Source organism: Benincasa hispida, chromosome 12, assembly GCF_027475165.1.
Source record: "Benincasa hispida cultivar pf3 chromosome 12, pf3_genome.v1.1, whole genome shotgun sequence".
Classification (NCBI taxonomy): domain Eukaryota; kingdom Viridiplantae; phylum Streptophyta; class Magnoliopsida; order Cucurbitales; family Cucurbitaceae; genus Benincasa; species Benincasa hispida.
The window spans coordinates 59,252,721-59,280,091 of record NC_143489.1 but is presented as its reverse complement, the minus strand read 5'-3'; the positions used below and the strand labels follow the sequence as shown (position 1 = coordinate 59,280,091).

At 38.2% G+C, this 27,371-nt stretch overlaps 1 protein-coding gene and 1 pseudogene across 2 annotated transcripts; both read right to left on the bottom strand.

Annotated features, from left to right (window-relative positions):
- Window positions 1–647: 647 nt before the first annotated feature.
- LOC120092624 (perakine reductase-like) lies at window positions 648–2,987 on the bottom strand. Its single transcript, XM_039050767.2, has 7 exons — window positions 2,626–2,987; window positions 2,300–2,470; window positions 2,016–2,219; window positions 1,747–1,919; window positions 1,576–1,672; window positions 1,349–1,502; window positions 648–956 (listed from the first exon to the last, which is right to left on the bottom strand). Exons 1-7 carry the CDS (start codon window positions 2,689–2,691, stop codon window positions 778–780), a joined length of 1,044 nt encoding a protein of 347 aa, XP_038906695.2. The 5' UTR covers window positions 2,692–2,987; the 3' UTR covers window positions 648–777.
- A 707-nt stretch (window positions 2,988–3,694) lies between these two features.
- LOC120092626 (perakine reductase-like) lies at window positions 3,695–6,269 on the bottom strand (annotated as a pseudogene). The gene is made up of 6 exons (XR_016525021.1): window positions 6,124–6,269; window positions 5,859–6,033; window positions 5,543–5,748; window positions 5,185–5,353; window positions 4,755–5,003; window positions 3,695–3,873 (listed from the first exon to the last, which is right to left on the bottom strand). The product of XR_016525021.1 is annotated as a perakine reductase-like (transcript).
- Between the last annotated feature and the right edge of the window lie 21,102 nt (window positions 6,270–27,371).

Here is a 27,371-nt window from a genome sequence, read left to right as displayed (position 1 = left end):
CCCACCTCCCGAGTCCTACTTGCATGTTCCAAACAAAATATGGAAATGATAAATGAACCTCTGAAATGGGGGCCGAATGTAGTTACAAAGTTATCTGAATCGCTTTCCATAACAAATATTTGTGTAGTTTAGGTTCAAATAACTTAGGCATTGTTTGATTACTATTTGATTTTTGAGTTTTAGTTTCTGAAATTTGTGTTTATTTTCTTACAACATCTTTGCCGTGGTTTTCATCTAACCTTACTAAACATTTGAATTCTTAGTTAAATTTTAAAAACAAAAACAAGTTTTTACAAACTATCTTTTTTAGTTTTCAAAATTTGGCTTGGTTTTTAAAACACTCCTAGAAAGTAGATAACAAAACAAAGAAATCAATTGGGGAAGTAATATTTATAAGATCAATTTTCAAGAACTAAAAACCAAATGGTATCAAATAAGGCCTTAGTTGGTACCAGTTTCTCATTCCTACTGAGTTCATGGGAGCTCGTGGAAATATTATGAATAAACCCTTTGAAGTTGTGGTTTCTGACGTATTTAACTATCTAACTCTTTTATTTGCATTTAAAAAAAAATATATTGTAGTTTTTGTATGAGATTTAGTGATAAGGCCACTTATATGATTTTATGGTGGTTTGATTGAAATCTTCTTTTCTAGAAGACAATTTGAAGAGAGAATTTCATAAAATGTCCGGTTGTATGACAGAGCTGGGAAATGAAATGTTTACTCATGTCTGCAGTTGTAACAAGTTTCAAAGAACGAGAGGTCTAACGTAGCTTTCAGCCTTTTGATGAGGAATCTGCATAGTTCCACATATATCTGGAGAAAGCATCATATTCTCGCTCACCTCTAACTTCATCAATTGGCACAGCATCACTAATTTCTTTCAAATCCTCCTCTGTTAGCTTCACACCTAGTGACCCAATGTTGCTGTCAAGGTTTCCAACTTTTGTTGTCCCTGTTGCAGAATGGGAAACGAAACAATGGGTTTGAACTGTCAACACAACAAACCATACCCTTCATTTGCAGAACCAAACTATCGGACACAATTCAATCTTTTCTCAACATCCTATATTATATTAATTTTACTTACTAGATCACTTGATGTATAGACTGTAAGTCACCATGGAGAGACAATGACATTGCAAATATTTGATTTCTAGATCTTCTATTTTGCTATTCTATGCCTACTATGCACCATTAGATTAACTTTAATCTTATTTTCATCTTGAAAATGTTATCATTCAAGATGTTATGATGAAAGTTTCTCTCTCTTTTCTATGGCATTCTTCAACAATTAACATTCTTACAACTCCATTTTGGACAGGAAGAGGAAGATATTTAGCATACCCGGGATGGGAACTATATCAATACCCTGATGGAGCAGCCATGCTAAAGCCAACTGAGCAGTCGTGCAGGAATGCTTGGCAGCCAGATCAACAAGCCGTTTGTACATAGTTTCATTAACTTCTAAATTCTCCTTGCTGAACCTTGGGTGTTTAACCTGCCAACACAACATTTCCACGAGTTATGATAAGAAGATTGACTTGCTCTGAATTTTCCTCTTACAAACTTACCAGCAAGCTCTCACTGGGCAAGCACTCTACAACCGCCTTTCCACCAAAGAAACCTCGACCTAAAGGACTGTAAGCCACCACCCCAATTCCAAGCTCTCTACAAAACACTATCCCTTCATCCACTGAGTCTGTCAAGATATAACTTTGTATTATCTAGTTGCCTTTCCTCACCTGCAAAGTGGGATTATCTCATCTTCAGTTTCACGGCTCCACAGGGAATACTCCATCTGTAAGGCAGTGATTGGATGAACTGCATGGGCTCTCCGGATCATGTCTACACTCGCTTCAGACAGACCAATGTACTTTATCTTCCCCTCCTCCACCAGCTTCTTCAGCTCTCCCATCTTCACAGCCATTCATCAAAATTTAAGGTGATTGTTTTTTCCAAACGGTGGAAAAAAGAAAGCTCAATATAGTCCTCAATGGAAGAAAGGGCTTACAGTTTCCTCAATTGGCACAGATAGGTCGACGCGATGCTGATAATAGAGGTCAATGTGATCAACTTGAAGCCGCTTGAGACTCGCTTCACAACACTTCCTTACATATTCAGGTGTCCCGTTTACTGCAAATTGAAAGCTTCCTAATGGCACAATGCCAAATTTTGTAGCTAACTGGATCTTTTCTCGAGGAAGCTGTTTCAGAGCCTGGCATATGAACATCTCAGCTAATTGGAAAGGTTTCAAACTCCACAACTTTTCAAAGTTTCTGTTATCAGAAAACACACCTTTCCAACCATGATTTCATTGTCGTGATCGGCTCCATAAAGATCGGAAGTATCGAAAAAGGTTATGCCTCTAGTGAAAACTTGTTTAATCATGCGGCATCCATCTTCATGAGTTAGGGGAGCATTGTAAAGTCCTGAGAGTCCTGCACATCCGAAACCCAACCTTGAAACCTGCACAACGATATCACAAGAATAACATTCAAATCTCATCAAATCAAGATCGAACTTCTGCTTGTAAATCCCAATCAAACCAAAAAATTTGGATTCTCCCAACTTTTATTGTTTGTTTTTCCTAGTTCCTATTTCTCAAATGTGATTAAGCTTACCTCCAGTCCTTGGCTACCCAGCTTCACTCTCGGGATTTGGCTCATATTTTGAGGCTTTTCCTCCATTTTACTCTGATCCAAAAGCTCAATTTGCAGATTTGAAACCCTAGAAAATTAAAGAGGAATTTTGAGGCTGTTGAGTTCTCTATTCTTAAACACTGAATGATGATCCTTTTACTTGTCCCCACTGATTGCCTTCGACGGACCTCCTTTCCAACATTTTTTTTTGTTTATTCGCAGGGCTGAGTTTTTTTTGCTTTAATTGTAAGGAATCTTACATTAAAAGATTTTGCGGTTGTGGGTAAATGCAATATCTTAACAATCGAGAACACATAGGGCCTTATTTTAAAGGTTTATCAGTCTTTTCTCCCGTCCTTGTTGCAAAATTTATGTATGAATCCCAACCACTCCAATCCAACCTGTAAGGTTAATTTACCTTGGTTAACTCTTAAATATTTGTTTAATTAATATTCTATTTGATTAATAATTAAGTAATTTCCCCCATCTTCAGCCATATTGAGGACAAGGCTACTTATGTTTTTCTTCAAATAGAGATAATTAAACCCATCTTTAGATAGTCATTTACTTGTACAACCTTGGTTGCATTATGTCTCATCTTGAATAACCTATCCATCTGTGGAACTTCAGTTACATTTTCCCCTATGAATGAGGGACAATTGGGACATTGGTGGTCTATATTAATCCCAAATCACAACCATTTCTCAATGGACAATGGACCATTAATGATGCAGCTGATTGGTATTAGCCTTAGGCCATGGCCAAACAAGGCAAGTCATCTCTAAAGTTGTGAGAGCACTCTTCAAAGAACAAAGTTTTATTCAATATGATTTTGAAAAACTCCATATTACAACCATGACAAATAACTTGGATTGCAAAATGTGTATTCTTGGATTCTCAACTGAGGTACACTGACATCTGTAGCAAGTTAGCAACTTTCACCATCATCTTTTCAAACAAAAATGGACCTTTCAGGCTTTTCATGGATCATGACGTTAGTTTCCACTAAGGGCGAAAAGTTTCAAAATGGTGAGAAGTCTCACATTGGCTTTCAGGTCCTTAATGGGGTATCTGTAAACTTCCACATATATTTGGTAAGAACATCATATTCTCGTTGGCCTCTAACTTCATCAACTGGCACAGCATCACCAAGTTCTTTGAAATCTTCCTCTGTTAGCTTCACATCCAAGGATTCAATGTTGCTGTCAAGGTTCCCAAGTTTGGTTGTTCCTGTTGCAGGAGAAACGAAAAGCAAAGAGTTGGAATGCTTCATTTACAGAACCAAAATACCAGAGGCCATTGTGGGTTGGAGTAAATTCAATATTCTCACCTATTTGGAGGTCAGTTTGATTCATGAGCCTCAATACATAAACTATGGAGGAGAAATCACATTGTATCAGTTTGACTTTATTACTATTAAACCTTGAAATCTCACTCAAATGGATTATGTTAATTATAGTCTTTCTCCAGTCTGATATATTACCATTCAAGATTTTAAGATGAAAAGTTTCTGTATTTGAATGCTGTCTCCAATCAAATATACCCATATCAATGTATCACTTGATTCTCTGTCCCAACCGCATTTGGTGATTTATGTTGGTAGCTTATGGATCTCTATCCCAACTACATTTGGTGATTAATGTTGGTAGCTTATGGATCATAGCCTTCTTTATATAGTATTTTGGCTGCTACCATGATCATTATACCAATTTTTCTTTCATCAAAATATATTATTCTTCACCCATGAGTTATTTTCTTGCTTACAAAGTGGTGAGGAGAATAAATTAGATTATTTGTATATATAGTTAATACTAGTTTAGTTGTTTATATAGATTAACTAGTATTTAATTAGTATCTTAGAATTAATTAGTTAATTGACTTATTTTTTTTAAGACTATAACTAGCTACTTTAGAGTTGCAATAGGAAGGTTTTGATTATCATTTCAATATACAATATTGTTCTTAGAGAGAGTTCTCTCATCTTAAGGATTGGACTCCCCTTGTTTGGCCATAGACTTGGCCTAATACCTTTTCCCGCTGCATCACAAGGGCAACAGATCTGTATTGTTTTTATCCAGGACAAGATCAAGAGGAAGGACATAAACACATACCTGGGATGGGAACAATATCAATACCCTGATGGAGCAGCCAGGCTAAAGCCAACCGATAAGCCTGTAAAACGCATCCCATCAGTTTGTTATTCAATAGAATAATAGAGATTCCATGGCAGAACTTGCTCGGTACAATTCTTTTACAAACCTACCAATGAGCTCTCACTTGGTAAACTCTCTGCAATTGCCTTTCCCCCAAAGAACCCTCGACCCAGAGGACTGTAAGCCACTATCCCAATTCCCAGCTTCCTACAAAACACCATGTCTTCATATACTTAGAAAGTCTTTCAAGATATTACTTTGTAGGTTGATTTGTTAGAAGTTTGGTTTTGAACACTTTACACTTTCAAGATTTGTTATTAGGGACTTACTAAACATGAAATTGAATGTTTAAAGATCTATTATCTATTTGCTTTCTTAGTCCTCTTACCTACAAAGTGGAATTATATCATCTTCGATGTCACGACTCCACAACGAATACTCCATTTGAATGACAGTGATTGGATGAACTGCATGAGCTCTCCTAATCTTGCACTTGCTTCAGACAAACCAATGCACTTTATCTTCCCCTCTTCCACCAGCTTCTTTAGCTCCCGCATCTTCACATCAACTCATCAAAGATTTAAAAAAAAAAACTCGATATAGTCATCAATGGAAGAACGGAACGCTTAGGGTGGCAGGAGCAAAACAAAAAAGGAAAGAGGGGAGTAATTCACTTTGTTGCCTAAAAATGTCAAGTTTTGTGACTTTATGATACTTTTTGACTCCCTTTCTGAAAGATGACTTACAGTTTCTTCGATTGGCACAGATATATCGATATGATGCTGATAGTAGAGGTCGATATAATCAACTTGAAGGCGCTCAAGACTCGCTTCACAGCAGTTCCTAACATATTCAGGTTTCCCATTAACTGCAAATTCAAAGCCTCCTAATGGTACAATCCCAAACTTTGTAGCTAACTGAATCTTCTCTCGAGGGAGCTCTGTTTCAAGGCCTGCAAATTTAAACAACATTAACTTCAGTCAATTAGTAAGGCATTGAACTTAAACTCCATAACTTTTCAAGTCTTTGTTGTTAATTAATAATTCAAAATAGTACACCCACCTTTCCAATCATTATTTCATTGTCATGATCATCTCCATAAAGATCAGAAGAATAATAAAAAAAAAGCTATGCCTCTGACGAAAGCTTGTTTGATTATTTGACATCCTTCCTTATGAGATAAGGGAGTGCTGAGAGGATCCTGAAAGTCCTGCACACCAAAACCCAACCTTGAAACCTGCAAAGTTAAAGTTTTTCACTATATATCAAACCATGTTTTTCCCCCCCTCCAAGTTCTTCCCATTTCTTAGAAAGTGATCAAGCTTACCTCTAATCCTTGGTTACCCAGTTTTAATCTGGGGGTTTGAATCATTTTTGGGTTTTTCCTTCCATTTTGAAGTAATCAGAATGGAGCTTATGCTTAGCAGATACCACAATTTTCTGTGGACAATGAAAGGGGGGAGTTTTGAAAGTTTTTTTTTGGTTATTATATATCTACACCCAACAAACTCAATGATGACCCTATTTCAACCTTTGTTTATAATTGGTGCCGAGTTTTCTTGTTTTATTACAAGGAATATGCCATGAAAGTAAATTGTGGGGTGTGAATACGAAGGCTTAAAACTGCTAAAGACATTAAACCCATCTTATCTTTAAGGGTTGTAAAGTCTATTCTTCCACATAATTCATGCCAAACCATTATAATATAAAGTCCTAGACTAATATATAACGAATCCAGGGGTTAAGAACGATGAAAAAAAGTCGTGCGTTAGACGGTTTTGCGAACAGAGCTCATTTGGTGTCCCAAATGGCTATCGGGCCCCATGGAGTAGCCCGAAATCCAATTTTTGTGTGCGAACTTCCCGTCGAGTGAAAACGCAGAAACGATCTAATGTTAATTGGTGGAAATGTGTCAATGTTACTCAATAGTCAAATAAATAGTTTGAAATTTATATAGTTAATATGGAGGAGAACGGTCAAAGTCTAGAAAGGAAGAGCAGATTCGAACCCATAACTTTGGATAGAAAGTAAAACTAAGTTTATTGTTTCACCATTGTAAATAATTTATAATTTTATTTAATAAACGGAGACATTAAGTCTATATAATTTTAGTTGCACATTTTTATCTAAAAACAAATATAAAAGGATCATCAATTAGTCACTTATTTGTAATGATGTGATCGCACTCTTGACTTTAGAGATTTTATCGTTCACATTTTAAACAATTTGCTTGAACAAAGGACAATTGATTCATTGGAAAAATATATTTCTATATATGATTTGTAGATATATTTTCATATATGTTTTGTAATTATTTTCCATTTAAGATTTTTTTATGATGTATTTGATTTTAGTCCATCATTAGATTGTATATATTGATTTTATTCCAAATGAAAAAAAAAAAAGAAGCAAGGAAACAGCTTTCTTGGCAAAATACCTTCTAAAATAGACATTCACCAATCATGGAGAAATGGCGTATACTAACCTAAGCTTATAAATTTTATTTCACATTGAAAGACTTCATTAAAATAACACTAAGTTTTCAGCACTTACGCCACTTTCATTATTATTACATTTAATAACTAAGTTTTCAATATAATTAATCTGGGCATGGTTCAATTATATTAATTTTGAGACATATCTTAAAATGGTAGGCACATACTAAATTACCATGTAGAACTACGTTCACTTTAAAATTTCAAACATCATAAGTTAATCTTTAAACATGATGAACTTGAATACTTTTTATGGCCCAGCTTGAGAACAGCAGAGTGCTTTGTAATAAAAGAAAAAAAAATTGAAGTTTGTAGTGTCAGCAAAGGAGTCAAGAATCTAGATGCATAAGGATTGGTATTATACAAAATAATAATTACAAACTTTGTATTAAATTTTGCATCATAGCATTTTCTCAAAATAATAATAATAATAATAATAATAATAAAAATAATCATAATAAAATGTATTATAGTGAATTGTTCTCCTGGACTCGGTTTATTCCTGTAAGAATGTTATGGATGAAACCCTATATGTGTTATTGTATTTTATCTTCATTTTTGCCATTTTTCATCCCATCTTTTTCATGACAGAACATCGTGGCTTTTATGTCACATTGGCTAAGATCAAAGTTTAAAATGTTGTTACTCACGAAAATGTTGAGGTTCTCAAATTTATGAAAAATTTGATGATAAATCGATTTTAATAGAAATTTATGAAAAAAATTGTAATCTTTTTAAAAAGAAATATCTAGATGAATAAGGAAACAATTTGCACTTTTTAAACAAGTTAAAATATTTATTGTTTATATTATATTCACATTATTGAAATTAAGTTGTTTATTTTGTTTGTCTCATGTTTCTTTTTACTGAAAATGTCGGTTTATTTATTTTATCGATGTTAAATATGTGAAAATATCGATAGAAATATTGACATGTAAACAAAATATTAGTGTACCGTAATTGAGATATTGTATTAATTTAGGTTTAAAACTTCTGTTTTAGTACAACAATTTGGGGTGAGTGGGTTGAAATCTTTGATTTCCTGATCAAGAATGTGTGTTTTTATGTCATTTAAATTATGCTCACGTTGGTAAGCACGCATTAATTTTAATTTATTGCTAAAAATAATATTCTCATTTATGCCAAAGGATAAAAGTTTGTGAGAACATAAAATGTTTGATATCATTTTTAAAGATCAATTAATATCTTTGAATACTCAGTTTAAATGTAATACTTTAAGCCAAACACACTTGATTGTTTTTTATAAATCTCAACACAAGTAATTTTAGTAGGCTTGATCCCTCATATAGATTGTGTCAAGCCAAGCATTACCTTGGAGTTCTTATCGATTGAGTTACAAAGAAGAAAGATACACCTTCTTGAAGCATATATAGGTTGTAAGTATCATTTAAGAAAGAAATTACCAACTCTTTTAAATCTTTCTTTACCATATGTACTTTCATATCATCATATATCTATAATTTAAGTGGTCTTGATTTATTCATGTACCCTCCAATCTGTTAGAGAAGGAGCCAGGATCAGTCAAGGAGCAAGACCTTGCCACCTCAGACTAACCTTGCCAAACCAGAAAGCAAAGCCAGAGTGGATATACAAGAAAAAGGAAAAGTAGGCTGTTAATTTTCTATCGTTTAATTATTTGTATCAACATATAAAATAGTGACATCTGTCCATTGTTAGTTAGAGGCCATCATTCTTTTGTTATTCCTCTGATTGTCTAAACCCTAAAGGGAATGTGTGTATTTAAACCATTGTACCGTGCCTCTGTATATTGTACAAAGAAATATATAAAAGAAGAAGAAGGATTTCCAACATTTTCTCTCTGTTTTAACTTGGCATCAGAGCTACAATGGCTAACGCCTAGTCTTCCGAAACCTCGACAGCAACATCTGAGACCACGAAGTTTAGCACTCCTCAATTAAACCAGCTTCTCAATCAGATTACCAGTACCAAGTTGGAACAAGGTAATTTCATGCTATGGAAGACTTTAGCCCTTCCGATTCTTCGAGGCTATCGGCTAGAAGGACATCTCTCAGGACAAAAAATCTGCCTTTCCATGTTTATCTCCCCCCTATTGAAGGTTTGTCAATACATGAGGTAGGGACAGTCACTTCTGACCTCTTCGGAGGCGCATCGAGCTCCACAGGTGAGCAACTATTGAATCCTCTTTATGAGGTCGGGGTCATAGCTGATCAACTACTGTTAGGATGGTTATATAACTCAATGGCACCAGAAGTTTCTGTGCAGTTAATGGGATTCGAAAATGCCAAGGGCCTCTGGATGCTATCCACACACTCTTTGGAGTTCAATCATGTTGGGATTAGTGTCTTAATTCTCCCGGAGTCTCGTAGTTTGTAATTATATACATTGTTAAGAATAAAATAAGAGTTATTTCATTCTGCCATTTACTCATTTCCAATAAACAAAGCTCCATGATTATCGTATGTAAACTTAAGTATGTATATGAGATATACAAGTGAATCATGCCTTAAGTGATAACTTAAATAGGTCTGTAGTATAAGGATTAAAATAAGATACCTGATCCTCGTGATACTACGGATACGACCTGCTTTGTAGATGTTTGCAAGTATTGTAAACTACTACAGATGGTAGATCCTGACCATTCATGTGGAAACATGCGAGCGGAGATGTCCTTTACAAAAAGTTTGTATAAGACTGGACCACGAGATGATTCGTCTCTATATATAATGCCGTTGATATTGGAGACTTACATCTCACCTAAACGACCATAGGTGACATGACCTCAATCCTGAGTGTTTTGGGAACTCCTGCCTTTGAGGGCGGTCCTTTGGTTAGTGTGGGTGAGAGTGGCCAGATTTTCAACTCAACATGCCTACCTTTTTGGGGATTTTTCTGATTTGGGAGCTGGGAACTCAGTTACACAAGATGGAATTCACTCCTTCCCCAAAACAGGGATAAGTAGATAGATTGCTCCCTTAAGGGTTGATTCTGGGGCTTGAACATAGTGGCCATAACTTCTCTTTGGAAGAGAGGACTCAGTCATAGTAGAACTATGACTGATGTTCATTAGAGGGATCAGTGGTACTTAAGAAGTTAGATAACTATAGGGGCATAACAGTTATTGGCCCAACTGTACTTACGAGCGATCTATGAAAGGTTATCGCACTATTGATTGGTTAAGATGGACACATAATATATATATGTAGTAAGAAGAGTTAAGCTGTCGATCTTTAATGGAGTGCCTGGAAGTTAACGGATGGTGGATCCCGTGACTAAAGAGTTCACGTACTGTTAGAACTTCGAGCTACAAGTCCATAAGGTCCCCTTGGTAGCTCAATGGATTCAAGTTGAGGATCAGTTCTTGGTGTTGATTTGAAATGTTCAAATTGACAAGAGGTAATTCGATTATATATGATATGATCGGTATGATGTATGGGATAAATCAAGTGGAGGATTAATGTAAATGAGATTTACATTATGTGCCATGGAATATAAAAAGAGCTATGGTTTATATGTTTCATGAGATAAAATATTAAAACTATAGGTTATAAATATAGTATGGTAAGTTGGTTATCATACATATATATATATATATAATAATAATAATAATAATAATATTAATTATTGGATAATTATCTTTTTTTCTCTAATAACTAATTGAGTGGGAGGTTATTGGTGATTTCATGATAACCGTGAGATAAAAAGAAAAATGTTTTCCTAAATTTGGTAGTTGTTATATTGAGAGTTTCTATTATTGAAAAATTACTCATGGTGGCTGTCAAGTGAATTAGATTTACTAAATGACAACTTGGAGAGATTAAACGATCGTGTAGTGTTTCTATACGATAGAACACTCAGCTGGCCGATTAATTAAACGATCGTGCAGCTTCTGCTAAACGATCATATAGCGTTTGTTAAACGATTAGGTGTTGTCTATACGATAGACTTTGACATCTTCCACTTGCTAAATCCTTTACACAATTGTTCTTTCTCTGGTCTCGTCCTCTAACCAAGTCCACACAGAGCCCACACTTTTGGATTCTCACACCGAGAATACCAAGGTAGCCATTGTGATGGTGTCATACTCAACTCGACATGGTCAAGATTCTGTGGAGGCCGTTCGCTGTGTTCGTGATCTTGGAGATCGCGGTGTTCGAGTTCTTTGTTGATCGTGCTGTGTTGCGGTCGTGGTGGATGAGAATTTGTGTGTTGAAGTCTTGGAGTCTGTTCGAGCGTTCGTGATCAAGGGTGTTGAAGATGAGTCTTCAAAGGTATGTTAATTCTTTCCCTTGATCTGTAGAAAAGCATGTGGTAATTTCATTTGTGCATAGCCTGTATGTTTCTGTTTCTTGACTGTAATTGTTGTTGTTCAAATACAATTTATGTTTGGAACGATCATTCCACTGCTCATGAAAATCCTCATGTCCGATTTCCTTCAATTGGTATCAGGGCCAGGTTGTTCTGATATTCCAAATTTCACTTCTGTTTTGAACTTATTTTACAGTCGTGGTGGGGTTTCTGTATTGCGTTTAATTGTTAAATGCGTTTGTGGATGGTGTTGATGGATGTTTACGAGTTTAATTGCCTCCGTTTCAAGTTTTCTTTAAATTACAAAGTGTTAATTTGTATGGGCCCCTATGTTTTTTTGGGCATAATTAACATGCTATCGAGTCTTTAATTCAAAGTGTTTGAATTAGTCGAGTCATTCGTGATGAAGTTTCGAAGCATGGAGATGCGGTTCTCAGCGAAGAAGAAGACCAAAGGTTGGTCGTGTCGTGTAGCCTCAGGTAAACGATCGTTGGGATTTAACTAAATGATCGTGTAGATTTTTCTATACGATCGTGTAGTATTTACTAAATGGCTAAATGATCGTTTAGCTACTCTATTGCGTAACGTTAGTTGCCCGATCGTAGAGATGCTGAAGGTAGATGATAGTAGTGGGAGCATATCATACTCATCGTTTAGAAAAAGGCATGCGTTAAACGATCGTGTAATTAGCATGCTCATCGCATAGTCACTGACTACACGATCACACGGTATATGATACAAAGGCGCTTGCTCAGTGATCGTTTAGACGATAGTGCTTCATCTCATCGTTTTCGTTTAGACGATTGTATAAGGCTTGCATTGTGGAGCGCGCTGCACGATCGCGTACCTCGTGCTTTATCACATAGTAAAAGGTACATAATCGTTGCTAAACGATCGTTTAGCTTTGGGAGCGTTGGTAAACGATTGAGTAAAACGTTTATTCTTTCATGTAGACAATCGTGAGGTGTTTGGTGCACGATCAGTGGAGATGCGTTGCTTCACCCACAAGACCTGGTTCATCTATTTGAACCAAAGACTCTTTGTATTTGTAATAGTTAGCTTTAGTTTTGAGGATTTAAGGAAATTTTTCCCGGTTCATCAACATTTTGTTTATTATGAAGGAACTCTTACACAAGGGTACCTATGAGCGGAAGCGGATCTTTTCGATTTCAATGTGACAGAATTTCCACACATACATTCTAACATACAGATATGCATTAAAAAAACTAATTATTGGCATGCTATAAAAGATAAAACCAAAAGACCGAGAGAACGTACCAGTTGAAGACTTTCTTCACAAGAACTCGGTCTCACCGTGAACTAACTCCTCACGTTCCTTCTCGTCTAGCAAACAATCGCCTAGCACCACCATGGTCGTCTACACGAATAGCGCGCACGAACAACAAGTGAACGGGGATGACACCACCACTCGAAGCCCTCAGTATTCTCGGAGTGAGAATCCAAAGGGTGGACTTTGATGGAATTGGTAGAGGGGAGGAGGAAAAGCAATCGTGTACTACGAACAAGCAAGTGGAAGATAGGGAAGACTATCGTATAGTCGGGTGCTTGGTCGTTTAGGTCAGGGTACATGATCGTGTAGTAAATGTTAAGCGATCATCTATCAAAAGGTAAGTGATCCTTTAGTTACGCTCGGCGTGCTAAGCGATCGTTTAGTAAAGGTAAACGATCATTTAAGAAATCGCGGCCGATTGTTTAGGACACGCGGGTGTGCAATCGTTTAGTTAGACAGGCACTATCGTATAGGCACTCAACACTAAGCAATACAAGGCTTTCACACTGTGAGCGATTTTTCGTGCCTTTTGCAAAATGAAAACAATTTTTATTTTATTCTTTAGTTACTAGAACTGAATTCAACTTCCCACTTTCGCACGAATTCGGAGAAAACTTCGGCCAATTATCTCATAACCGCCCAATTAATAAAATAAGGAATATAATCATATTATATTCTTAACCTATAGTTTGATATCATATATCAACTAAGTGTTCTCTCCTCTGCTTGATATAAATCATATTTATATCAAATTTTTTCCAAAATAATGTATCTCATACATCTAGTCAATCATATCATATATAATTAACCAATTCAATTATATCATATATAATCGAAATCCCTCTTGTCAATTTGAACATTTCAAACTGACCTAAAAACTGATAACTTGTATCCAAGCCACCAAGGGGACTTTATGGACATATGGCTCGAAGCTCTAACGGTACATGAATAACTGACTAAACTCTTTAGCCACGAGATCCACCATCCGTTAACTGTTAGACATTCCACTAAAGACCGATAGCTGAACTCTTCTTATCACAGATATATTTCTGTGTCCATTGGATATAACCAATCATGAGTACGATAACTCTTCACAGATACTTGTAAGTACAACTGGGCCAATTTTCCGTTTTGCCCTTGTAGTTATATCTCACTCCTTAAGTACCACTGATCCCTCTAATGAACAATACAACATAGTCCAACTATGTGTGAACACCTCTCGGGCCATGAGAAGGTATGTGGCGCCCCATCGTTCAAGCCCTAGAATCAACCCTTAAGGGAGCTATCTATCTACTTACCCCTGCTTCGGGGAAGGAGTGAATTCCATCTTATGTAGCTGAATTCCCAGCTCCCAAATCAGACGAATCCCCAAAGTGGTAGGTTTGAGTCGGTGGCCTGGCCACTCGCACCCATGAAATAAAAGGATCGCCCTCAATGGCAGGAGCTCCCAACTCACTCAGGATTGAGGTCATGTTACCTATGGTCATCCTAGTGAAGTGAAGTCTCTGTCATGAATGGTGTTATATAACGAGACGTTAACATTTCGTGGTCAGGTCTTATATAAACTCTTTGTATAGGGCGCCCCCGCTCGCATGTCCCCTACACGAATGATCAGGATCAAACCATCTGTGACAAGTCACAACACTTGTAACTATTTCACAAAGCGGGCCGCATCCGTAATGTTACCAGGATAAGGTTTCCCTCCTATATCCATATACTACAGACCATTTTGGTTATCACTTAAGACATGATCCACTTGTATGTCACCACATACATGCTTAAGTTACATAACGAAAACTAGGGATTTTAGTTTATTGGTTTGTGGTAAAGTAAATAAAAAATTCAGATGAGTAAAATCAAGAAGTAAAGTAAATATCATATATTATACATCAAGCGTTCGTACAAACTATTTACAAACTACAGGACACAAGACTTTAGGGCATCAACCCCAACAATCTCCCACTTGTCCTAAAGCAAAGTGGGGTGTACATAAACAAGTATAAAACAATAAACTAGGGCATAAAAGCCCAGTATAGGAAAATCTCCCACTTGCCCTGGTCCAGCCGCGGGCGGTCCTGTAGACTCATGCTCTGAAGGTGGCCCTCAAACACTGTAGCCGTGAGAGCCTTTGTAAACGGGTCAGCAACATTGTGCTCCGAAGCGATCTTCGTGATGGTCACTGAAGGATCTCTTACCGAAGAGTTCTATGAGCACGTTCGGATCGCTCCGATCTCACCGTGACCGAAATACACAATATACATTCAAACGCATAGTTATGCAAACGAATAGTCAATTAAAGGCATGCTTTGAACAAAAATAAACGAGGGAGAGAGTTTCCATACCAGTTGAAGACAGACTTCAAACTTCGGAACTCAACGCAGCGGAAACCTCCACCCGATCGTCCAACACCCAGCAGATGCGTCGACTGCAGCAGCAAGAACAACTGCAAAAACACGAACGTAGAGGGGACTACACCACCAAAAAAGAGCCCCGGGTATTCCCGGAGTGAGAAACCTATGCGTGGTCTTTGGTGAATTTGGTAGAGGAAGGAGGGAGCACGGATCGTGTAGGCGATAAGCAAGAAGGAGGGAAAAAGACGCTATCGTATAGCAAGATGCTGATCGTTTAGGAGAAACTACATGATCGTGTAGATTTTACTGAACGATCGATTAGGAAAAAGGATCCGATTGTTTAACAAACTCAGCACACTATATGATCATTTACGGAAGTTATCTGATCGTGTAGAAACTAGCGTGCGATCGTTTAGGAGCGAGGTAGACGATCGTTTAGACGCAGAGCAACTATCGTATAGGCTCTCAATTTATTTTCACCAACACGTTCTTCAATTTCTTTTCGAACGACTTTCGATGATCTTTTCAAAAATGAAACCAATTTCATTTTTGTTCATCAGTTACAATAACCGACGCATTCCCACTAACGCACGCCCGAGCAAAAAATTGGTTTAATTATCATATAATTAACCAATTAATTAATAATAAATATAATCATATTATATTTTTACCCTATAGTTTGATATCACATATCTACTATAGTATTTTCTCCTCTACTTGATATAAATCATATTTATATCTAATTTCCTCCAAAATATGTATCTCATACATTTAGCCAATTATATCATATATAATTAAGTAGTCCAATTATATCATATATAATCAAACTTCCTCTTGTCAATTTGAACATTTTAAATTAACCCAAACATTGGTTCTAGACTTTATCGAGGCTACCTAGGGGACCTAATGGACTTGTGGCTTGAAACTCCAACGGTTTGTGAATAGCTGACTAAACTCTTTAACCATGAGATCCACCATCTGTTAACTGTCAGACATTCCACTAAAGACCAACAGTTGAACTCTTTTTACCACAAATATATTTTTGTGTGAATATAACCAATCATAAGTACGATGACCCTTCATAGATGCTCGTAAGTACAGCTGAGCCAAATTACCATTTTTCCCCTGTAGTTACATCTCACTTCTTAAGTACCACTGATTCCTCTAACGAACAATACAACATAGTCCAACTATGTGTGAACACCTCTCGAGCCAAGAGAAGGTGTGTGGCGCCACATCGTTCAAGCCTTGGAATCAGCCCTTAAGGGAGCTATCTACATATTTACCCCTGCCTCAGGGAAGGAGTGAATTTCATCTTGTGTAGTTGAGTTCCCAGCTCCCAAATCAGACAAATCCTCAAAATGGTAGGTTTGAATCGACGACTTGGCCACTTGCACCCATACAAATCAAAGGACCGCCCTCAATGGCAGGAGTTCTCAACTCACTCAGGATTGAGGTCATGTTACCTATGGTCATCCTAGTGAAGTAAAGTCTCTGTCATGAACGGTGTTATATAACGAGACGTTAACACTTCGTGGTAAGGTCTTATACAAACTCTTTGTATAGGACGCCCCCGCTCGCATGTCCCCAACACAAATGATCAGGATCAGACTATCTGTGACAAGTTAAAACACTTGTGACCATTCCATAAAGCAGGCAGCATCCATAGCGTTACCAGGATAAGGTTTCCCTCCTATATCTATATACTACAGACCATTCTGGTTATCATTCAAGACATGATCCACTTGTATGTCACCACATACATGCTTGAGTCACATACAGATAACCACGGATTTTATGTTTATTGGTTTGTGTTAAAGTAAATAAAACAAGCAATTGAGCAAAATACAAGATGTGAAGTAAATATCATATATTATACAACACAAGTGCTCGTACAATCTGTTTACAAACTACAGGACACGAGACTTTAGGGCATTAACCCCAACAATCTCCCACTTGTCCTAAAGCGAAGTGGGGTGTACAATAAACTAGGGCATAAAAGCCCAGTACAAGAAAATCTCCCACTTGCCTTAGTCTAGCCGTGGGCGATCCTGTAGACCCATGCTCCGTAGGTGACCCTATAACACTGTAGCCGTGAGAGCCTTCGTAAACGGGTCAGTAACATTAAAATGGCCTGGGTTAAACTGATCCGTCTCATCTCCTCAACCACTTGAGACGTCTTAGGACACACGTCCTTAGACAAAGTAACTCCATGCTTGAATGGTAGTAGGCCACTCTTGGAGTCCTGAATTGAGTACTTGAGCAAAATTTTGTCAATGTACGATGCTTGAGACAGTGCTAGCACTTTGTTCTTGATTCCGAAAGATCTGTATACCTAGAACAAACTGAGCCTCTCCCAAATCTTTGATTTGGAATTGGGTCGCTAGCCAGTTCTTAACTGAAATCAGTAGACCTACATCATTCCCAATGAGTAGGATATCGTCTACGTACAACACTAAGAAGACTACTGAAGCGTTGATGATCTTTTTGTAGAACAAGGTTCATCAACGTTTTGGTCAAAGCCATATGACTTGATCGTAGTATCAAACCGTATGTTCCAAGATCGAGACGCCTGTTTCAGTCCATAAATGGACCGATTTAGTTTGCAAACCTTTTGCTCTTGACCTTGGGCTATGAATCCCTCGGGTTGCACCCTGTAAATGGTCTCCTCAAGATTGCCATTCAGAAAGGCCGTCTTGACGTCCATTTGTTAGATCTCATAATTATAATAAGCTTCAAAAGATAGGAGGATGCGGATTGACTTTAACATGGCAATAGGCGAGAAAGTCTCCTCATAGTCGTCTCCTTCTACCTGGGTATAATCCTTTGCCACAAGTCGAGCTTTGAGGTCTGTACCTTTCCATCAGCACCCCGTTTGCGCTTGTAGATCCATTTACAACCTATAGGGCGAACCCCATCAGGCTGATCTACAAGATCCATACTGAGTTGAAGTACATAGACTCCATCTCTAAATCCATGGCCTTGATCCATTCGTCTTGGTCAACATATTCTATTGCCTTCCTATAAGACAACGGATCCTCAACGTCGCCATATGCTACCATATCAAGGATTTCTGTGAAACCCAGATAGCGAACGGGCGGGTTCGCAACCCTCCAATTATGTCGAGGTTCTCTCAACTCTTGAGGTGGAACTGACCTACTGGATGAACTCCTATCAACAACTCTTGCCGATATAACAGGCTTTTCAACAACTCTTGTTGAAGTTTTAGTAGTTTCATTGGAGAGCTCACGAAACACGACTTTGCTTCGTGGAATGTGCTCCCTTATATGATCCTCCTCCAGGAAAGTAGCATTTGTTGAAACAAACACCCTATTTTCCGTCGGATCATAAAAATAACCCCCTCGTGTACTTTTGGGGTAGCCTACAAAGAGGCATAACCTCGACCGTGGTTCCAACTTCTTGGGATTAGCCTCAAGCACATCTGCAGGGAAACCCCAAATGCGAAAGTGACGTAAACTAGCTTTACGCTTGTTGCAATTCTGTCAAGAACTTCTTAGGCCAGATGACCTTCTTAGCAACTTCACAAACCGCTATGTACTTTGCCTCTATAATGGAGTTAGCGATGCACCCCTACTTAGTGCTTTGCCATACTACAGCTCCTCCGTTAAGAGTAAAGACTGATTTTGACGTGGACTTGCGAGAGTCCCTATTCGTCTGAAAGTCAGAATCCGTGTATTCAGTAGTGATCAAATCCCTAGATCCATACACGAGCATGTAGTCCCTCGTTCTCCGAAGATACTTGAGAATGTTCTTCATTGCAATCCAGTGACCCTGACCTTAGTTAGACCGACACTTACTGGCTATGCCCATAGCGTAGTAGATGTCTGATTTAGTACAGAGCATCGCATACATCTGACTGCCAACGATAGATACATATGGGACCTATCTCATTTCTTCAACCTCTTGAGGCGTCTTAGGACACATGTCCTTAGACAAAGTGACTCCATGCCTGAGCAGCAAGTCCTGCATCGAGTACTTGAACAACATCTTGTTAATGTACGATACCTAAGACAGTGCTAGGACTTTGTTCTTACGATCTTGACCCAGAACAAACTAAGCCTCTCCTAAATCTCTCATTTGGAATTGGGTCGCTAGCCAGTTCTTAACTGCAGTTAGTAGACATACATCATTCCCAATGAGTAGTATATCGTCTACATACAACATTAAGAAAACTACTGAAACGTTGACGATCTTCTTGTAGACACAAGGTTCATCAACGTTCTGTTCAAAGCCATATGGTTTGATTGCAGTATCAAACCGAATGTTCTAAGATTTAGACGCTTGTTTCAGCCCATAAATGCATCGATTCAGTTTGCAAACTGTTTGCTTTTGACCTTGGGCTATGAATCTCTCGGGTTTCACTATGTAAATGGTCTCCTCATGATTGCCATTTAGAAAGGCCGTCTTGACGTCCATTTGCCCGATCTCATAACTTTAATAAGCTGCAATGGATAGAGGATGCAGATCGACTTTAACATGGAAACAGGCGAGAAATTCTCCTCATAGTCGACTCCCTCTACCTGGGTATAACCCTTTGCCACAAGTCGAGCCTTAAAGGTTTGCACCTTCCTATCAGCACCCCGTTTGTGCTTGTAGATCCATTTACAACCTATAGGTCTTACCTCATCAGGCTGATCTACAAGATCCCATACAGAGTTAAAGTACATTGACTCCATCTCGAGATCCATGGCTTTGACCCATTCATCCCGATCAACGTCCTCCATTGCCTTCTGATAAGACAACGGTTCCTCAACGTCGCCATCTGCTACCATAGCAAGTATTTTCGTGAAACCCAGATAGCGAACGGGCGGGTTCGTAACCCTCCAACTACGTCGAGGTTCCCTCAACTCTTGAGGTGGAACCAACCTAGTAGATGAACTATCATAAAAAACTCTTGCTGATGAAGCAGGTTCTTCAATAACTTTTGTTGAAGTTTCAGTAGTTTCATTAGAAAGCTCACGCAACACGACTTTACTACATGAACTGTGCTCACTTATATGATCCTCCTCTAGGAAAGTAGCGTTCGTGGAAACAAACACCCTATTTTCCGTCGTATCATAAAAATTACGCCCTCGTGTACCTTTAGGTAGCCTACAAAGAGGCATAACCTCGACCTTGGTTCCAATTTCTTGTGACGTAAATTTTATTTAGGTAGCCTACAAAGAGGCATAACCTCGATCTCGTCGGATCATAAAAATTCGCCTCAAGCACATGTGTCGGGAAACTCTAAATGTGGAAGTGACGTAAATTAGCTTTACGCCCGTTCCACAATTCCAGAGGTGTTCTCGTAACACTCTTGGAAGAAACACATTTGAGTATGTATATTGCAGTCTTCACTGCGAAACCCCAAAACGAGTCCGGTAAGAAAGCATAACTCATCATCAAACAAATGATGTCCAACAAGGTTCTACTCCGCTATACCATTCAGCTGAGGTGTACTCAGCGCTGAGAGTTGGAAAACAATTCCATGTTCTATCAAATTGTCCTGGAATGTCGAGTCCAAAAACTCTTCACCTCGATCCGATCGAAGTGTTTTAATTTGTCTATCCAATGTGTTTTCAGCTTCAGCCTTGAACTCTTTGAACTTTTTAAAGGATTCAGACTTCTGTTGCATTAGATAAACATACCCATACCTAAAGTAATCATCAGTAAAACTGATAAAATACTCATAGCCACCTCAGGCTCGTACATTCATGAGACCATAAAGGTCATAATTTACTAATTCAAGAGGCTCTTTGGCTCGATAACCTTTTCTAGTAAAAGGTCTTTTAGTCATCTTACCCTTAAGGCAAGATTCACACACCGGTAAAGTATTTTCTTCTAACTCATTTAGAAGGCCATTCTTCACCAATCTCTCAATCCTATTGAGATTGATGTGCCCTAATCGAAGGTGCTAAAGTTGGGCATTTTCTTTTGGAGAAAATTGTTGACGTTTAGATTGAGTTACGATAGTTATAAACAACTCTGTGTTATGGAGGGAACTTAAGGCTAACAGTCTTAGCACATACAAGTTACTTTCCAGATAAGCTATACAAATTCCAACACCATCTTTATGAATAAACACTTTATCCACATTAAAAGAAAGCGTATATTTACATTGTAACATACACTTTACAGAAATAAGGTTCTTCTTAAGTTCAGGAACAACATATACATCATTTAAATCTAGAAACCTATTCTATAAAGATAACTAGATGCCTCCCACCACAGCTGAGATGACGTGCCCGATGCCTACTTGCATCATCATTTCACCAGCATCCAGCTGTCGCCAGGATCTAATCCCCTGAAAAAAAAAAAACGTGATTAGTGGTGCCCGAATCAATTATCCAGGTTGAATCATCATTCTTCACTAAACATATTTCTTGTACAAATCATATTTACCTTTATCTGTCTTGGCCTTAGCCTTGGCGGCCTTCCTTCCCTTCAGCTAGCTTGGATAATCCCTCTTCCAATATCCGTCCTGATTGTGGTGGAATCATTTTCCCTTTTCAATCGGCGACGAACGCCTTCTTAGGGCGATAGGTGGCGGGTTATCAAGCGCTTTCCCTTTGCCCTTACCACCCTTCTTCTTCTTCCCCTTTGCAGAGATAGAAGTAGAAGGTGCAAACTCCGTTCCTGAGGTCGAACCTCGATGGAACGTCCAACCTTTTTTCTCTCCTTACTTTTCAGTAAAGAATGGTATGTTTGCAACTCGTTGAGGAAAGTTGTAAGGGTGTATTTCACTTTGTTAAGAATCACATTGCTAACAAAGTGCAGGAACCTCTACGACAAAGAATGCAAGATTATGGTAACCTGACTACCCTCATCGATAGTAGACCCATTCAACTCTGCCACATTGAAGTGGACCATCATGTTAAGAACATGTTCACGAACAGAGGTGCCTTCCTCCATTTTAGAGTTGAATATGTATTTAAGAGCCTCGTGCTTGAGCTGTTCAGACAGTTGTCCAAACATCCCTTGTAGGGACTCCATGATCTCACGCGCTGAGACCATGGGCTCATGCTTCTTGGCCAACACGTCATTATAACTGGTCAAGATCTGCTTGGGCCTTCTCATTCGCCCATGTCCATCATTCGTACGCCTCTCGAACATTTCGAGCGGCGTTGGGAGCTGGAATAGGAGGACAAAGAAGGGCAAACATGAGATCCTCGATGATTAGAATAGTCATGATCATATGTTTCCATGTTGAAAATTTGTCGCCAGTAAGTTTCTTGGCGCTAAGCAAAGCTAAAGTGGTTGTAGCCATTTTTAAAACTTGTTGCTGAAAAACGAACAAACTTTTATAAGATTTTGCTAAACCACGTTTTAACCAATTAATTTTAGTAAAACAGTTTCCAAGTACCCTAAGTTTTAAGACTTCTATTTTGCAATTATGCTGATGATGGAAAATTAGATATCAAATTACTCAACAACTAAAATTCCGTGGACGCAATATGCGATGCACGTTCTTAAGGTATGCGTTGATTGTCATGTGTCGATGGTCATGCGTTGGAATGACTATGCGTTAATAAATGTATGTGATGACCATGCGTCCTGCCACAAGTTTTTTTGCACTCACGCCAAGAATAACCCGAACGCAAGTTTCTCGAGTGATCCAAGGTCGAACTTAGGGACTTGTAGCTGCGTGAATGCGGTAATGTGCATGCAGCGGTTGAATAAAAGAATGGATGGGATGTTTCTATACTAACACTACTTCTACTCTTAGCTAACAGACAATGCAATGGGAATATGCATAATAGGTAGAGACACGACAACTATTGATATGAAGTAAATGAATGGAAAAATAGATAAAATGCGGAGATGTTTTCATTGCAACCCTTAAGAGTGACCGCAAGGTCAACCTCAGTCAACGCAAGCCATGCGATCATACTACACACACTAAAAGCCTAAATCTAGGACGTATGCGGTGGGTATGCATAAGTGTCGAGATAACCGCATACATCCACCATATCCTACTTCCTGGACGCATGCAATATCCTATCCATAGGGTGCATACGCTGTGTGAAAGAAAATGGAGCTTATCTCTAAGTTCCCCATTCTTGCCTATGCGTTCCAATCCGATCTCTCGAGTCTTATATTTGGGTTTTAGACTACTCTCTCAAGTAAGCCTAAATGATGAATGATGCGGTCATAAGACAAGGTAACTGCATGAACTTTGCTAATATAAGATTATTCCTATTTGTAGTGAACAATGCATACATTGCTTAATGCGACCAACCACTTACCTTTCGGGCATGCTGACTTTACTCATAGACAAGCGTTGCGTCCGCCCATAGACAGACGTTTCTACAGCTTCACACTAAGCAAATAAGGTTTACTCACACACTAAATTCATTTGATTGATACATGTACACCCACAAATTGAACATAGATGCATTCACCGAATCATTGATAAAGCAATTCGGCTTGGCGAGAAAAACAATTTTCAATAATTTGTTGATCCCTATCCCCAGATTTCCAAATTTCTCGTTTTTGAATTTCTTGGCTTAGTGTGAGATCGAAATATACCTACCTAACCTAATCTGAACAATAAGTGAATCGATGAGTGAAAGTATGAAAAATGGAGTTTAATCCCATTTATAGCATATGGCAGACCAATCACTTCCCGAAGGGTACTAGACTTCGTATTATTTAAATAAAAAATAATATATTTTTTCTCTTCGAATATTTTTGATTTTTTAGACGTTTCTTCTAATCACTACTAATCCCTATTTTCATTTGATATTCTATAATGTAAGTAATATAACTATATATTCAAAATTTCAAATTTATGTATATTATTTAAATAAATAAAAAAAAATGCAATTCAATTTTAAATAAAAGAATTTCTATATAGAATTATATGGGGAATGGTGATTAGAATGAACGATAGAATGAACGATTCATAAATAGAAATCACAAATAAAAAAAATTCGATGGAATAATGAAAGACAGAAAAATCCTTCGAATTGCATCATATTAGTTCATTATACTTATATTGACAATTTCAAAAAACTATTCATACTATGATCATAGTATGATGGCAATTGGGCAAGTATGCCCCCATCGTCTAGTGGTTCAAGACATCTCTCTTTCAAGGAGCCAGCGGGGATTCGACTTCCCCTGGGGGTAGGGTACTACGAAAGGAAGTTGATCATGGATTATTAATAAGCTTGGAATTGATTCTTCCCGGGTCGATGCCTGAGCGATTAATGGGGACGGACTGTAAAATGCAACGCACACCTCTCGGTGATTTGCTACATGCTTCATATCCCTAATCCACATGACTAAGTGTGTGATACACTTACAATCCCACTAAGTGATGCAATGAAAGTAGAGAAGCTAAGTAAAGAAGATGGAGATGGAATCGAAGGAAATATAGAAATGTATTGAACACAAAATGCATTAATTCCTTAATCACAAAATGTATACAATACAATATAAGAAAAGAAGAGAAAGTGAAATGACCGGCTGGAAGAAATGACTTGCTTCTAGCGGATGTGCGTCAAGGCTACCGGTGGTGTCATGGATGGGCAGAAGAGTTGGATCTAGCTCCGGTCAAAGCCTCCAGTCGTCACTCGGAATGGAGGAAGGAGGTGAAGAACTCTCAAGCTTCTTCTCACGCATTTGTTTGGATTGTAAAGAAAACCCTGGGTTGCAGGGGTAATCCCCGGACCCCCTTGAAATTATGCTCATCGGCTTCTTTATATAGAGCTTGGATTGCCGACAACATTAATGGACTACTCTGATCTGACATTCGTGACGCGTTTAGTCCTTTAGGAATCTCTACTACTAATGGCGTGGTAGGTGAGATATCAACATCATCTTTTGATTTTCCCAAGGTAGATGCGTTCATTCCACCAACCTTGCGTTGATCCCTCTATTAAGCGTTATCGTGTAGCTGCAGTCGTGTAGTGACTGCATTCGCTTAATACTGCAACTTTTACACGATGGCCGCAATCGCTTGACGAACACAACTCTCATGCGATTGACGCCTGCGGCTGATTACTGCAACACCCATACGTTGATCGAACACTTTCTCCGAATGCGGTCATCTATGCGGTAGTCCGGTTTCTGCGTTTGCGTTCACGTCCTGCGTTAGCTACAAAAATAGACAATTGAACGCAAAATAATGCATAATAATGGGTTAGCCGAGATTCATCATGCTGAATGACGCAATCTCATTTTCTTATGAATTCCTAACATATGCCGCATATTCTGCTTAACAGTTCTCATAATTCTAAGTAAAAGGCCTAAGATGTCATGCATTTCTGCCTGTCATTAGATGCCCCAGCGAGTTAGGACAAACGTCACCGGTGGGGTGATCAGATGCCCCTTCACTGAGATGAGACATTCTCAACCATTAGGCAGAACCAACTCTTGGAACTAAACCTAACAGCCACCATTTATTTGGTCTAGAACTGTTAATCCTTAACAGCTCCGCGTAAGTATGACCCCTCACTTTTGGCACCAGAGTCCCGCCCTAATGAGCCCACCTTAGGGAAGAAGCAGATTAGGACACAAGACTAAGTAACCTTATCCTCTTACAGGAGATCAAATAAAGAAATGCGCAAAATTGCCATCCTATAGAGGGACACTCCTAGGGTGCCTCGAGGTGATGCGTAGAAACTTTATTCAATCCAACGAGGGAGACCGTGGGATATATTGTCGTACTTCCCGCTCCCACTTACTATGAACATTCTCTCCATCCACCTTGATATTGACCTACCCAAACACCATTTTTTAGGGGGAAACTCCTAAGGTGCCATGAGGCCGAGGTTAGATCTCACGGTGTGGACTATATGGGAGAAATGTGAAAGGTTTAAATGAAGCATCATATGCCTCAATTACCTCCCACTGAATGTTCTACCTAGGGGTTGATTAACCTAGATAATCCGCTACTGATTTTAGTCTTAAGTCATCTTTTTAAGTCCGCTTATAAACTACTTTTGTCTATGAAATATAAGTTTAAGTAGTCATATTTAAACACTTTAATGGACTGTCCTTAACTTGCATGCATGCATCAAATCTATCTAATTCACCTTTCTAGGTAGGTTCCTAGGTAGGGGTGTTACGTTTCCGTTAACTTAAATACCCTAGCCTAGAAAGAACTCGCCTTAGACAAAAGGTCCCTTATAGATAGATTTGCTACACTTTAACCTTTGATTAGTCAATTTAATCATATTAAAATGATTAAAATATTAAAGCCTAAGGGTTGCTAATCATATTAGAACCGTGATCTTAGGTCTATGTCATCCAAGTTTTAAACATTTTCAAACCATGAATTAAACCTAAGTGAGCATGCATGTCTTTCTTATTGCTTTTAGTTCCAATTTCTCTTTAACCTTTAAAAAGAAACAACTAAAATACATTGCCATATAACAAGGTATTTATAACGCTTATAAAGAAACCTATGTGTCATGCTCCATGCAATGTCCGGTCATTACTATACATAACTTTTATATACATGTAAAAATCAATCAAACATGCTTTTCATACACCCTTATACTATAAAAATTATAATATAAAGATGATGCATGTCAATGCTTTTTATGCATGCATAAATATAACTCTTATAATATATGATGCATGAGCATGCTCTTACTTAATTGAAATCATGCTTCTCTAAATTATAACATTTATAATAAAGAGATGATGCATGACCAATGCATAACCTAAGGTGGGATTTTTCTATATGTGCATACCATATGACATATAAATAAACATACATCTCATTAATTACACCAAAGATTAATGGATCGGGATGAACCTACACAAAACCGGAATGAAAAAATCTATCTATTACATTTTTGTCATTGAACCGTCGAGCGAAGCTCCATCGTTTAGTAAATCCCTCCAGGTAAACGATCGCGCATACACTAGATGACAACATGAAAAGCTAAACGATCGCTTAGACGACAATGAGGTCATGAAGCCTGATCGTCTAAATGATCGCTTAACACGCAAAGAGGTAAACAATTTACCGTGCGATTCCTTCACGATCGTATAGTCAGTAACTAAGCGATGAGGCTTGCTGAGCTATACGATCGTCTAGTGTACGTGCATTAAATGATACCCGAGCATCCGATACTTAGCAATCTTCTACCTCATCGTCTACACGACCCAACCA

Bases quoted from the DNA above. Each gene is read 5' to 3' on its own strand.
- LOC120092624 (XM_039050767.2), bottom strand. From the start codon at position 2,691: ATGGAGGAAAAGCCTCAAAATATGAGCCAAATCCCGAGAGTGAAGCTG. The intron at 2,220-2,299 runs GTGTGTTTTCTG...TTCATATGCCAG, and splicing joins ATGAAATCATGGTTGGAAAG to GCTCTGAAACAGCTTCCTCG. The intron at 957-1,348 runs GTATGCTAAATA...ATTCTGCAACAG, and splicing joins TGATATAGTTCCCATCCCGG to GGACAACAAAAGTTGGAAAC.